Source organism: Epinephelus fuscoguttatus, linkage group LG20 (genome assembly GCF_011397635.1).
Source record: "Epinephelus fuscoguttatus linkage group LG20, E.fuscoguttatus.final_Chr_v1".
NCBI classification, from domain to species: domain Eukaryota; kingdom Metazoa; phylum Chordata; class Actinopteri; order Perciformes; family Serranidae; genus Epinephelus; species Epinephelus fuscoguttatus.
The window spans coordinates 16249579-16261949 of record NC_064771.1 but is presented as its reverse complement, the minus strand read 5'-3'; the positions used below and the strand labels follow the sequence as shown (position 1 = coordinate 16261949).

General features: G+C 41.4%; 2 protein-coding genes across 3 annotated transcripts; both read left to right on the top strand.

The window, feature by feature from the left end:
- The first annotated feature begins 322 nt into the window (after positions 1 to 322).
- On the top strand, positions 323 to 7110 carry fam234a (family with sequence similarity 234 member A). 2 transcript variants are annotated; one of them, XM_049563540.1, is made up of 12 exons: positions 323 to 519; positions 1201 to 1505; positions 1591 to 1701; positions 1812 to 1994; positions 2694 to 2818; positions 2982 to 3114; positions 3672 to 3804; positions 4571 to 4714; positions 4890 to 4971; positions 5077 to 5229; positions 5311 to 5413; positions 5527 to 7110. In XM_049563540.1, the coding sequence occupies exons 2-12, from the start codon at positions 1235 to 1237 to the stop codon at positions 5736 to 5738; spliced, it is 1650 nt and encodes a 549-aa protein (XP_049419497.1). In that variant the 5' UTR covers positions 323 to 519; positions 1201 to 1234; the 3' UTR covers positions 5739 to 7110. The 2 variants fall into 2 exon arrangements, with proteins under 2 accessions (XP_049419497.1, XP_049419495.1); XM_049563538.1 differs by having other exon boundaries at positions 326 to 519; positions 1204 to 1505.
- Positions 7111 to 9223: 2113 nt separating this feature from the next.
- Positions 9224 to 12355, top strand: LOC125880719 (cytochrome c oxidase subunit 6B1). Its single transcript, XM_049563432.1, has 4 exons — positions 9224 to 9380; positions 10158 to 10298; positions 10574 to 10674; positions 12128 to 12355. Exons 2-4 carry the CDS (start codon positions 10193 to 10195, stop codon positions 12179 to 12181), a joined length of 261 nt encoding a protein of 86 aa, XP_049419389.1. The 5' UTR covers positions 9224 to 9380; positions 10158 to 10192; the 3' UTR covers positions 12182 to 12355.
- Positions 12356 to 12371: the final 16 nt, after the last annotated feature.

The following is a 12371-nucleotide window of genomic DNA, read 5'->3' as shown; positions in this document are numbered from 1 at the left end:
GATATAAAAGCAAGAGGGTCAAAGTTCAGGGCGTAAAGTTATGAGACTGTAGTATGTCCCCATTGTACAGTATGTACTTTTTAAGGGCGGCAGCAGTACCTGTTCTGTGCTGCATACGTCACGTTTGAGACCAAGCGAATTAACCAATCAGAGCAGCTTGAATGTAATAACGCGGTCAACATGTGCCCTGAGCTCAGCCTGTCAGGCAGCACATACTCCCAGGCTGTCGTTCCTGAGTACATGTTATAATTAGGTTTAAGTTAAAGAAGAGTACTGTTAAGCTGATTTTCGTAGCTGGGGATATTGACATCGTTTTTGGCGTCGAAAGCTTAAACGTTAGCAGAGAAAATGGCGACCTGAGAGACAAACTCAGGGAAATAAAAGCTCGGTCGCAGTGGGCTTGCCTATGATTTGTTTACGCAGCTGGGGTTGATAGGCAGGGCTGTTGGTGTGTCAGGCCCACTACTACCTGCAGTTCGCCACACCAGTGACCATCAAAGGCGACAGGGGAACGTGGAAGTAAGAAAAAAATCTTTTGAGTCAGTGTCAATTCGTCATTTAACGTCAACTGTCGGGACTTTGGTAGCAACGTTAGCGCGTATGCCTGTGTGTGTGGGGCCTGGCCTTTGTTCAACAAGTTAGCAAACAAACCAGACAACCGTTGAACTTTACGAACCACAGCTAGCTAACGTTGGTAGCTACTCGACATTGAGCTACTCGGTCGTTTTGGGCTACTTAGCTAACATCTTAGCTAACAGCTTCTCTGATTTTTTAATATTTTTTCTACAGCAAATGAGCTAGCTGACTTTAACACACACATTCAAGAGCATAAGCCCGAGGCTATAAAGCAAATGACAGAGTGTGCTAGCCTGGCTGATTGGTCATTATGAGTTTGTTGTTTTGGTGTTGAGAAATCTCTGGAGTCAGAGCTGGCACGTCTGAATAGGCTCAGATCCACAAAGGTTGATGCAGCAGAAATAGCTGGACTGACAGACACTGCTGCCTTCAGTATTTTTTCATGTGCTATATCTGTGAATGCCAGCAGAGTTTTGTCTGTTATTATAGCTGGATACTTTGTCACATGCAGGTTTGTGGTTTTCTCTGGGACAGATACAGCAGCAAGCTCTGACTGTGCCATGATAGAAGTGTTTGTTTAAGAGAAGCATTATCTTTTACTGTAAGCTCCTTTTTCCTGTGGAGTAGGTCCGTGGGCCGGTGATGCATTGAGGCAACAATGGAGACCACCGGCAGTGCCACAGAAGGCGACCCTCTGAAGAGGGGAGAGGATGGGTCTGAGACAGGACCAGCACCGTCAGCAACAGAGCTGAAGAAGAAGAGTTGTAAAGAAGTCTTGGGTTTTGCCAAACTGACCCACTGGCGAACCGCAGTCTTCTTCTTCTCCTTGTTCCTGTGCCTCACCATAGTGTTTGCCTTCTCCTTCATCATCCCCTGCCCTGTCAGACCACAGTATCTTGTTACCTGGAACAGGACTTTCTCCCAAGCAGGTGTGTATAATTGTGTGTTTTTCACTGCTTTAAAGTGTGTTATTGTTTGCGGGACTTATCACTAATCTCTCCTCCTCGGCCACAGCAACCTACAACTTTTTAGCCATTGAAGAAGCAAGTAAAGACAAGGTGATGGATGTCCTGTTTGTCCTCAAAGACTCAGAAGGCAGTCAGAACAATACATGTGCTAATGCAGGTATAAAGTGTTGTTGATTTTTAATTTATTCATGAATGACAAGGAAACAAGAGTTGCTTTCTATATTACATTTGGTTTGTGTAATTCAGACTCACTCTGTTTTTTTCCAGGTCTGCCTTCGCCGTGTGTGTTTTTGTTTGCAGTGGATGGGACACATGGAGAGACCCTGTGGGAGCGTCCGCTGGCTCCCGAGTTCCACTGGGCCCAGTGTGGTCTGGACGAAAAATCAGGCAGAAAGTGGGACTGTCTGCTGTTCCATTCTGACCAACTCACAGCCATTGACAAATACACTGGTTAGTGACTTGTTAATGTCTCTGTATTACGTGTACTATAAATTATGTCACAGTTTCATAAAGTATACTGATGCACAGCTAGCACTTTTCAAATTGTTCTAATGTTATGTGACCTTATTGATATCAATGACATCATTGAGTCTGGGTATTTGTCCTGATTTTCATCACTGCCCTAACTGATCCTTAGCTTTTTCTGTGTTGAAAAAGTAGGTTTACAATTTAACCATTTTCTTAGTTAGAGAAAAGCAGTGGCATTTGTGCATAGAGAATCAAATACATGGCATTCCTGGAATTTCTGCCTTTGTTGCGGAGAGAGTTTTTTCAGCGTAGTGCTGGTGTTTTCACCCTTACTTGAAATGATCATAGTACAGACATGACGAGCTGCACTGTTGTCATCTGTCTTTGTAAAAATGAAGCCATGCTTTGGACTGTGTTTCTTCATCGCTGCCATGACTCGTTCTACAGGTTTGGCGTCAGTGTTTTTCAATGCACAACTGTCAGAAAAACATTTCGGAATAGATACAAGGAATCGATAAGCTCGTAGGCATACAACTCTGATGGATCGTACTATTTGGAAGTGGTTCTCAGTTTTCATCTCTGTGTTCTTGTAACAATTGTTGTAGATGTATTGCTCTCAAGATAAACAATGAGTGTGGGCCGTGAGTTAGGTTTTTTTGAGTGCCCTGTTCCTGTGTGCAGGTGACATCAGGTGGCAGCAGCCTCAACCTACTGGCCTGCGTAGTACTGTGCCTGTTCTTAGTGTCCCAGATCTGGATAAGGACAAGGTCGACGATGTGGCTCTGGTGGCATCAGACAGCACGCAGGTAAACAAAAGTGATGTCAAAGCTTTGTATTTTAGCGTGTAAGGACTGAGTCAAATATAACAGGGGTCAAATATGGAAATAATAAGCACTGTTAGTGAAATCATCTGATAATGTTGCAGCAAAATAAGAGTCACCCGGTTTTAATGTCTCGTCATATCTGCAGACTCATCTGGTATTCCTGTCAGGATACACGGGTGTTCAGATTGGTTCTACGGTGGTTCTCGACTCCACAGAGACAACCAATCATCTTCTTCATTGCACTACAGAAGGTTCTCACTATGTACTACTACACAAAGGTTTGTATCTCGAATCTGCTCCGACGATCTCAGCATGTTAGAGCCCATCTGCGGTCAGACCAGCTAAATCTAATGGAGCAGTGCTGCACTGTATTTATATAAGTTATATACTATTCCATTTCCTACTATTCCAAACCTATCAAGAAGTTAAGCCTTATTGCATGTCTGGAAACCAGTGGGATTAGACTTAAAACTGTCCTCAGGGTGTGTACTATTATTGCCAGGAAATGGGTAAAAATAGCAGAATGTCAGTCTTGTGGTGTAGCTTAGTATTCTGTAGAAGGAGTTCCAAGTAATTAATTTATTTTTGTTCGTCTCGGAGTGTCTGACCGTGTGTTTCGACACCTCATTTTCATATTTATTATTTATCTGTTTTATTTTAATTATTTATTTATTATTTTTCAAGAAGCACTGATTTATTATGACAGCTTTGGTTTTGGTTTTCTGGTGTTGCTACTGAGATGCGGTAAATTTGACTTCAAGTTGTGATACAACTGTTGTAAATGCCTAGCTGTACACTTGATGGCAGTAGTGAGTAATTTTGTGCTCATTCACAGACACTGGCCTGTATGGACTGGCACTGTGGAGGATCGCTGCCAAGGCTAAAGCAGGGATGGAGGCCACCCTCAAGAAAGATAAGCATTGGGAGAAGACTGCCAGTGCAACATCTGGCCTTGTACCCATCTACGAGTAAGAAGCAGTCTTAACTTGTGCCTTAAAATAAGAGAAGACTTCACCCCCAGAATGTCCACTTGTGTCAGTTACTCAACCTGTGTCATGTTGAATTAGTGAAGAATACTTTGTTCTTTTTGCATACCTCCACGATAAATAAGGAATCCAAAAATGGAGAAAATGCTTGATGAATTGGCAACTGTGTTTAACAACAGCAAACAAACTCTTACACAACTCCTGCAGTATAATCCAAGTCTCATTTACCAAGTCATATGCTCAGTGCTTTCCAAACACACAGCCTTTTCCAACAGGCTCTCTTTCAACCCAGACTCCATTGATGAAAACAGTCATTTTTCCTTGCTAAACATGGAAGCTCCTGGTCAACCACTGCCTTGATCTGTAGTTTGTGTTATTGTGTGACTTTGCTGAATCCAATCTAACCCTTTAAAACACCAAAGTGACACAATAACACAAACAAACTACCTGATCAAGGCAGTGGTAGACAGCAGCTCCAGTGTTTGGTGATGTTAAATTAAATGGACTGCACTTGAATAACGCTTTTCTAGTCTTCCGACCACTCAAAGCACTTTAACTTTTACTACATGTCACATTCACCCATTCACACACACAGTCACACACTGGTGGCCGAGGCTATCATAAAAATTCAACCTAACACAGGATGAGAAATTGATAAAGAATTGGTAGTTTGGGGCTGAAGTATTCCTTTAACAGCTTGTCAATATTGTGGCCAGACTTTATGCTAACATTTATTTCTGTTTTGTAGATCTGACTCAGTGAAACAAGTGCTAAGAACAGGAGAAACAGATGAGACACCCAACCTGCTGCTTGTGACTGGGAAGGGGGTGGTATTAGTCGATGGAAAAAATCTTCAGCCACTGTGGCGATTCAATACCAGTTCAGTCCTCAGGTGACCTACTGGTTTATTTAAACATGCATATTTTGGCTGGGAATCAAATTGTGTTATGACGGCCAGATAGCCTAAAAACTCCTGTAGATACTTCCTGGTCATTTTTGATTTGGGAGAGTACTTTAAATCTCAAATTAAACTACTCAACCTCTCCTCTGTGTTTACATTCATTCAGTGAGCCCTCCTTTGGGCACTTTGACAAAGACGGAGTACTTGATGTTGTGGTCGAGGAGGATATTGGCAACTACTCAAAGAGGGTGAGACCACTGTGATACCTACGTTTCATTTTTTGTGACCAGCTTCTCTCATATGATCGATTTGGATCATACATCGACTGTACCGCTGTCTGTCTTTGAATGTAGATAATAATTCTGGATGGGAAGTCTGGTGGTATGCTGTGGGAAGTCAGCCTTTTGAACAGTCCCAACTCTCCCAGACCTGCATCAATACACACCACCAACTCCTTCTCGGTCTTTGTGTTTTGGGGCACGATGGCCTTGGACGCCAACTCATCTGTAAGTGCACTGCCTTTCACTGAAGATGCATCGCAAGAGATGTATTAAAAAATGTTAACTGATTTTAACATCTCCTTCCAGGTGCCATTAGTGAGTGACCGACATTCTTACTTGCTCCACCCTCTTTACTCTAAAGTCCTCCTTGAGTCGCCCAGTTCCCTGGACCACATTGTAACATTTAGAGGTGCTTTTGCTCAAAATTATATAATCAGTTAAATACAACATGTGCATCAGTAGTTGGAGGGCTGGGGAATCATGGGTCGGTTCTATGTGTGACTGTTTGTGTTCTTATCTTAGCCACGCTGTTGGAGCGTGGACGCCATGCTGCCTACATCCTGCTGACAGGTCCTGAGAGGGAGGGAGCCGAAGGCAATGTGGTCCTCAGCAAGCGAAAGCTGAAACAGGACGTCCCTGACAGCAAAGTGCTTCGTATTGGCACTGGCGGAAGTCCAGAGACCAATGATGACATCAAAGAGGCCTTCAATCGTCTCCGCTTCAGCGATTGGTGAAAGGACCAACTTCAAAATGTAGAGTATATCCTCAGTGTTCAAACCGTTTTTGGCACAGCTGACTGTATTGTGACTTAAAAACCAAAGTGTGTACACTCGCTATGACTTTCCAACTGCTGACAACCAAAAAAAAAAAAAAATATCCTGTGTGTTTAGAGACTTGGGTTGACTTGACTTGACAGGGCTCTTCCATTAATCCCCACGGGACAAACTGGGCATTATCAGTTTTCAGCCTTGACTGCATATCATGAGCTTGATATTCCCTAGTGGTCCAAGAGCTCCTGTTCCCTGACAATCGCACAACGGTTCTGCTCTTCTCCTGCTGATAAATCCACCAAGAGGATCTGCCTTGCTGTACTGTTCCTAGCACTTTCATGAATCAATGCAGTGCTCTTTTTTTAATTGCAGAGGCTGGATTATTATTTAAATCTATGCATCTTTATGTCACACTGGCCTTTAAAAGTAGCAGACACACGCCAACCATTACAGGTGGTGGTGCCTGTGTATTTGACATTAGAGTAGCCTGAAGGGAATGGCTGTACCATGATAGATAGGGCTTTTCTTTTGGTACCTTTCCTAAAACATGTATAGTAAAACAGACAGATATATAATGAAACTTGAAGTACAACAGAAACACCACCAACCTTAAGGTATACAATACGTGGTTACTTTTTTTTTCCCCCCAACGTATTGTTTGTGAAAGTGGTCAGGTAGTTTTATAGTAAGTGGTACTGTTGTCGATAATCAAGATGTATATCAATCCGAGGTGCTGTAACTAGTGATTCTCTTTAATTAGAGCTGCAATGAATAGTCAAAAGAAAATTAATCGCCGACTATTTTGATAACGGATTAATCGTTTCAGTCATTTTTCAAGCAAAAGTGTCAAACATTTGTTGGTTCTAGCTTCTTAAATGTGAGACTTTGCTACTTTTTATTGTTATTTATGATAGTAAATGCAGAGTTGTTGGGTTTTGGACTGTTGGTTGGACAAAGGAAGCAATTTAAAGAGGTCACTTTGGGTTCTGGGAAATTGTGATGAGCATTTTTCACGATTTCATGACATTTTATAGACTAAACGATTAGTCGTGAAAATAATCGGCAGATTAATGTATAATAATACAATCATTAGCTGCAGCCCAATCTTTAATGCACACTGACTAAACTTTTGAGGCACTCAATGCTAAGTCTCAAAGGCTCTCCATAGTATTGAGTTACTTCACTTATTTATATTAGTAAATAAGTGAAAATGAGGTTCTTGTTCTTGCTGTATATTTACATATTGAACCTGTGGGGCGGGCCTTTGTCAGAGCTGGTTTTTATTTTCTGACTTAATATGTTTGTTTTGAGCAATATTAAACACTTTTAAAATAACTGCTTTTGTTTCATCTCAAAGATGTCTTCTTTTAGATTTTCTTCATTTTTTTGTTGAACAGTCAGATTTCTATTCAATCTAAGAACAAATGTACGAAGGGAGTTTACTCAGTATGGCTATATAAATGAACAAATACCAGTGACTGAGCCTACGAAAGGCCAAAGATGGCCAACCAGCCCTGGAATAAAGCGTGCAGTGATGAGTGGGGGTATTACAATTTGTAACACATCTCAGTGCACTATGATATGCCGTATCTAACATAAGCAAACAATGTGCAGATGCATTCATGTACAACATACAACCAGTAAAAATGTAGCAGCAACCAGTGTTTTTCTGGCCTCAAAAGGGAAACAGGACTTGTTTCTGAAATAAAACCCCCTAAGTGACCTCCCCCTGTATCAGTAGTGGGAGAACATAGGCTGACTTGCGTGTTTTTGGGATCACCTTAGAGAGAGAGAAAGAGATTGAAAATATAGTTCAGGGGTTGAGTGATGAAAGAAAGGTTCAAGGTTGTCTGGACCAGCAGGTTACTGCTGTGAAAGCAGAAAACACCTGGGGTATCTTTGTAAATGGAGCAATTGAAGATGATGGCGAAATTGACAAATTGAAAGCAATAAAATTATTTTAGTCTGCTCCTTTTATCTACATACAATTTATGATGCGTATACTGTTGATTGAATGAGCGACATCAGATCAGGGTCATTTCTTTTGCCTGAATCCACCACCTGTGGACTGGTGAGCAAGGATGAAGAATGGTGTCATAAACATGACAAAACAAAAGTTATGAATAAATCTAATACTCAAACCCTTTATAACTCCAGTTTACCACATAATATTCTAGTTAAAAACATTTTTTTTTTTCATCTAAAACAGTCCATTATTTATCTTTTTTTTTTTTTTTTTTTTTTTTTAAATGTATGCCTTGTTTCATATTTGGTTTCAAACATTATGAGTTATTGCTCACTTCATTAAGTTTTAACCATTGGTATTTACTTTCTTTTATCTCTCCCGTTCATTTTTGTTCTATTTTATTTATTTATTTACTGTCTTTTTATTCTATGGCGTTACATCGTCTTTTTGTTAGTTTGTTCTGTTTTGGTTGGTTTGCTTTTTAAAAAATATTTTATTGTTTTGTGTCTGTCATTCCAATTTTTCCACATGGAGCACTCTGGGCTGCATGTTTGTATGAAAGGTGCTATATAGATAAAGTTGAGTTACTCGGTGTATTCAGAAAGATTAACATCTGTCCTGGACATTAACAAACGCAAACCGCTGCTGCCCTCTGGCGTCCTAATGTCCACATTGCTTAATGCACAGCCGTGGAGCAGCCATGGGCAATAACGCACATGCAGAGCCGCCCGGCTGGCTCGCAGTCCATGAATGTATTGAAGTCAGTCACGTATCGCACGGGCTGTACAGTCCAGCTTCTTCACCATGACGCACAACTGCTGACAGGCTCGTGTTCTCCTGGAATAATTTGGGGAACGTAAAGTCGCTCCTTGTATGGAAGCGACCGGATCTTGAAACGTTTAGCCCATCATACCTAACATTTTTTTGGGAAAAGGCGCACTAGCAGCTGGCTGTAGGAGTATGAGCACGCTGGAGGTCTGATGGGGGATTTTCGGTGAAGTTGGATGAAATTGCGCCCCATCACTGCTCTTTATAACCGAGCAGCCACATTGATAAGGACTGTTCCGCTGTAACATGTGACATGACCCATAAACAGTATCATTGCCGCCCCCATGTAACCTGGCAGCTGTAATTCCTGGACAGTCTCCCGGCATATGCCAGCCGCTCACCTTATTCCTCCAGCTGCATAAAGCTATGTAGATATCTCAATGTGTTTTAAAAGCGCCTCTGCCTTATCTATTACAATACCACCAGAGACAGTACAAACATCTATTAATGATTAACACAACACTGACTGGCAGACACTTCCGCATGGAGAAGTAAAGTTCGCAGCGGTGTTACAAACATGACATTAAACAGTGAAATAAAACACCTCGCTGCCCCTGTGGTGTCTCAGTTCATATCAGCTGCTCCTCATTCACCTGCACATCACTGAGAACACACGCGTATTGATAGTCTGGGCCGTATTTGCCTGTCATTTCAATGTGACCTGTGTCCGCCATACCGTTATGATAGGACTGCACGCATGCATTATCTTTGGAGCGCGCGCGCGCGGTGCACACTGCTTATCGGAGGAACGAGACACTTTCACCGTCCGGTATAAAAGTCACGTCGAGCTCGAGCGAGGAACTGCTACGAAGGTAATGTCTACCTGCATGCCTTTCATTTTTAATAAAAATACATTACTAGCCTGTTCTTATCAGCATCTTCTGAGACACATATCACATGAATTGTACAGGCGACGGATTTTTTGAGAGAATAGTCACCAAAATGTGCTCAGATATCTCGTCTGAAAATGTTAACTTTCATTTCACTCGGGCTTATATGTGTTTTAATCCATTATCATGTTTATTATTATTATTGTATGTTTTCCATTTAAAAGCAATTAATCAGCCTGGAAACATTAAATAAGGTAAATACTTGCTTGTATGAAACGGAAACAGAAACCGGGTCATGTTAAGAGGAAATGAATTCAAACGCACCAGGAGCAAGGCTAATAATAAGCTGTCAATGTCATTTGAGGCGTAGGCCTGTTTTTTCGTACACTCTGGTTTTTTTGCAATTTGGGGGAAGTTTTCTAATATTTGACGCTTGTTTGCCCGCGTGTATAATGTTGCGTGATACTGTAGAGTTGCTGTATGAGAAGAATATTTCATGAAAACGCCGCATTTCTAGAACCATCCTTGAGGAGCCGCATGCAGCACCCTTAAATCTCCCCAAAATAATCTGCTGAGCCTGTAGGCTGTGCGCCTGTGTTCAGCTGTACAGTCTCGACACAGTCAGTCCACACACTGCAGTGTTCACTCACCTAGGCTACAGCCATAGGTGCATACATGTTGCTCTGTCTCTGTGTGACGCATACATGTTGTCAATGAGCTTTATGCATAGTAACCAAATGGCAGTATTTCATCTTACAGTATCCATTGGTGACATTTTCGTGACAGAGGTAAAAATGGCTGATGACATTCAGACCAAACTTCAGAATTACCGCACTGCTCCCTTCGATGCCAGATTTCCCAACTCGAACCAGACCAGGAACTGCTGGTCCAACTACCTGGGTAAGACTGCATGTCAAGGTCAAAGAGGTCAACTGAGAAAAGAAAAATCACAAATTGTTTTACTATACCTTTAATTAATGATGTTCTACATTGTTAAATCAGGTCAAACATGACATTCTCAAAACTTGATACAGCTAAGGTCTTTAGATGTGTTGACCTCTGATCTCTGAGCTGGAGGTAATTCAACTTTAGATCATCTGGAGGGAAACTGATGTGACCCTGGATCAAAGCCAAGGTCTTTTTTTTAATATCCATTGTTGTTTCTCTATTAATAGACTACCACCGCTGCCAAAAAGCTCTGGATGCTAAAGGAGTAGACAACACCCCCTGTGACTGGTACAAGAGGGTCTACAAATCACTCTGTCCCTTATCCTGGGTAAATATTTATTTTAACATTGATTTTTTTTCCCAAAGACATGCTCGTTGAGTAGTAATGGCAGAATACTTTGTACTATCCCCCATGTGGGCTGAGTTTATTCAGTAGGGGTCAAACAACTTTATCGTTCCTCACATTCCTTTGAGTCTGCTCGGCCCTGAGAATCAAAACATGAAGAGTATATGTCCAAAATTAGAGAATGACCCTTTAAATAAATCTCAGCTTAATACAAATTCAAGATGGTCCAGCCTATTTTGAGTTACCTTTTAAGGCAAATCCTAAGAATAAGGTATTCCACATTTTTTGAAACATCAATGGTTGGACAGCAGATAGGATTACCGCTGTACCACCAAACTGACAATTTGAATTCTTGGAACATTTTAGGATACTGCTTGTGTTACTTTTTATGGTGCATAAGGACTTTAAAGGGTCAGTTCACCTTAGAATCAAAAAACAGTATTTTTCCTCTTACCTGTAGTGCTGTTTATCAATCCAGATAGTTTTGGTGGGAGTTGCAGAGTGTTGGAGATATCGGCCGTAGAGATGTCTGTCTTCTCTTGAATATAATGGAACTAGATGGCACTCAGCTTGTGGTGCTCAAAGTGCCAATTTTCTTTCTTTCTTTCTTTTCTTCTTTTTTTTTTAAAACTCAAACAGCAATGTCTCTTTCTAGAAATCATGACCTGGTTACTCAAGATAATCCACAGACCTTGTTGTGAGCAGTTTCATGTAGGAACTATTTTCTTTCTACCTAACTACAACCACCAACCATATCACTGCGCAGAAGAAAGTGTGCACCATCTACTCATGGATGAGAAGCTCATGCCATGTCCTCCTCAGCTGAGCTGTAACATTAGCCATCTTAGTGGTGTAAGGTGAGCTAGCAGTACATGCATGCTTCCTTCCGTGCAGTGATACTGTTGATGGATGTAGTTCAGTAGAAAGAAAATAGTTCCTATGTGAAATTGCTCACAACAAGGTCTGTGGATTATCTTGAGTAACTTTGTCATGAGACGTTGCTGTTGAGTTTTTTAAATGTATTTTTTGGCGCTTTGAGTACCACAAGCCAAGTGCCGTCCAGTTCCATTATATTAAAGAAGGCAAACATCTCTACGGCGGATATCTACAACACCCAGCAACTCTGATTTCCTCTGGTACATGGGGTCTTAACCTGTAAATCAACGCTGAATCACATTGGGAAGAAAAATGTTGGTGCATTCCTCTCAATGAGCTGAAACCGTCATGCCTGTTGTACTTTTAGGTTGCACCCCAGTCAGTGATGTCACAACAGGTGTTTTGCCTTTCACACTCACTGACAGAGAAACAAAAATATGGATATGACGGCTGACTCATTTTCTCACGAACCCAACCAAAAGGCTTCTGTCATTTTCTAAACGTGTGAATTCAAAAAATGACTCAAAATAAGTTTATTTCTGAAAATGTGTCCCCTTAGGTCCAGAAATGGGATGACCAGAGAGAAGAGGGAACCTTTCCGGGAAAAATCTAAGACTGCCATCTGCAAAACTGTCGGTCTGCAATGATGTAACCTTAACAGCTAAATGTTTGTAGACGTGGTGGGAGAGCTCTTGGCTCTGCCCTTTAACTGAATAATCATTCCTTATAAATACAGTGAAATGTACAGCAGAATCTGCATTAAAGTATCTCAGGATATATTTATGTAGCCCAGCTGTCGCCTG

Bases quoted from the DNA above. Each gene is read 5' to 3' on its own strand.
- LOC125880719 (XM_049563432.1), top strand. From the start codon at position 10,193: ATGGCTGATGACATTCAGACCAAACTTCAGAATTACCGCACTGCTCCC. The intron at 10,299-10,573 runs GTAAGACTGCAT...CTCTATTAATAG, and splicing joins CTGCTGGTCCAACTACCTGG to ACTACCACCGCTGCCAAAAA. The intron at 10,675-12,127 runs GTAAATATTTAT...GTGTCCCCTTAG, and splicing joins CACTCTGTCCCTTATCCTGG to GTCCAGAAATGGGATGACCA.
- fam234a (XM_049563540.1), top strand. From the start codon at position 1,235: ATGGAGACCACCGGCAGTGCCACAGAAGGCGACCCTCTGAAGAGGGGA. The intron at 3,805-4,570 runs GTAAGAAGCAGT...TCTGTTTTGTAG, and splicing joins GGCCTTGTACCCATCTACGA to ATCTGACTCAGTGAAACAAG. The intron at 4,972-5,076 runs GTGAGACCACTG...CTTTGAATGTAG, and splicing joins TTGGCAACTACTCAAAGAGG to ATAATAATTCTGGATGGGAA.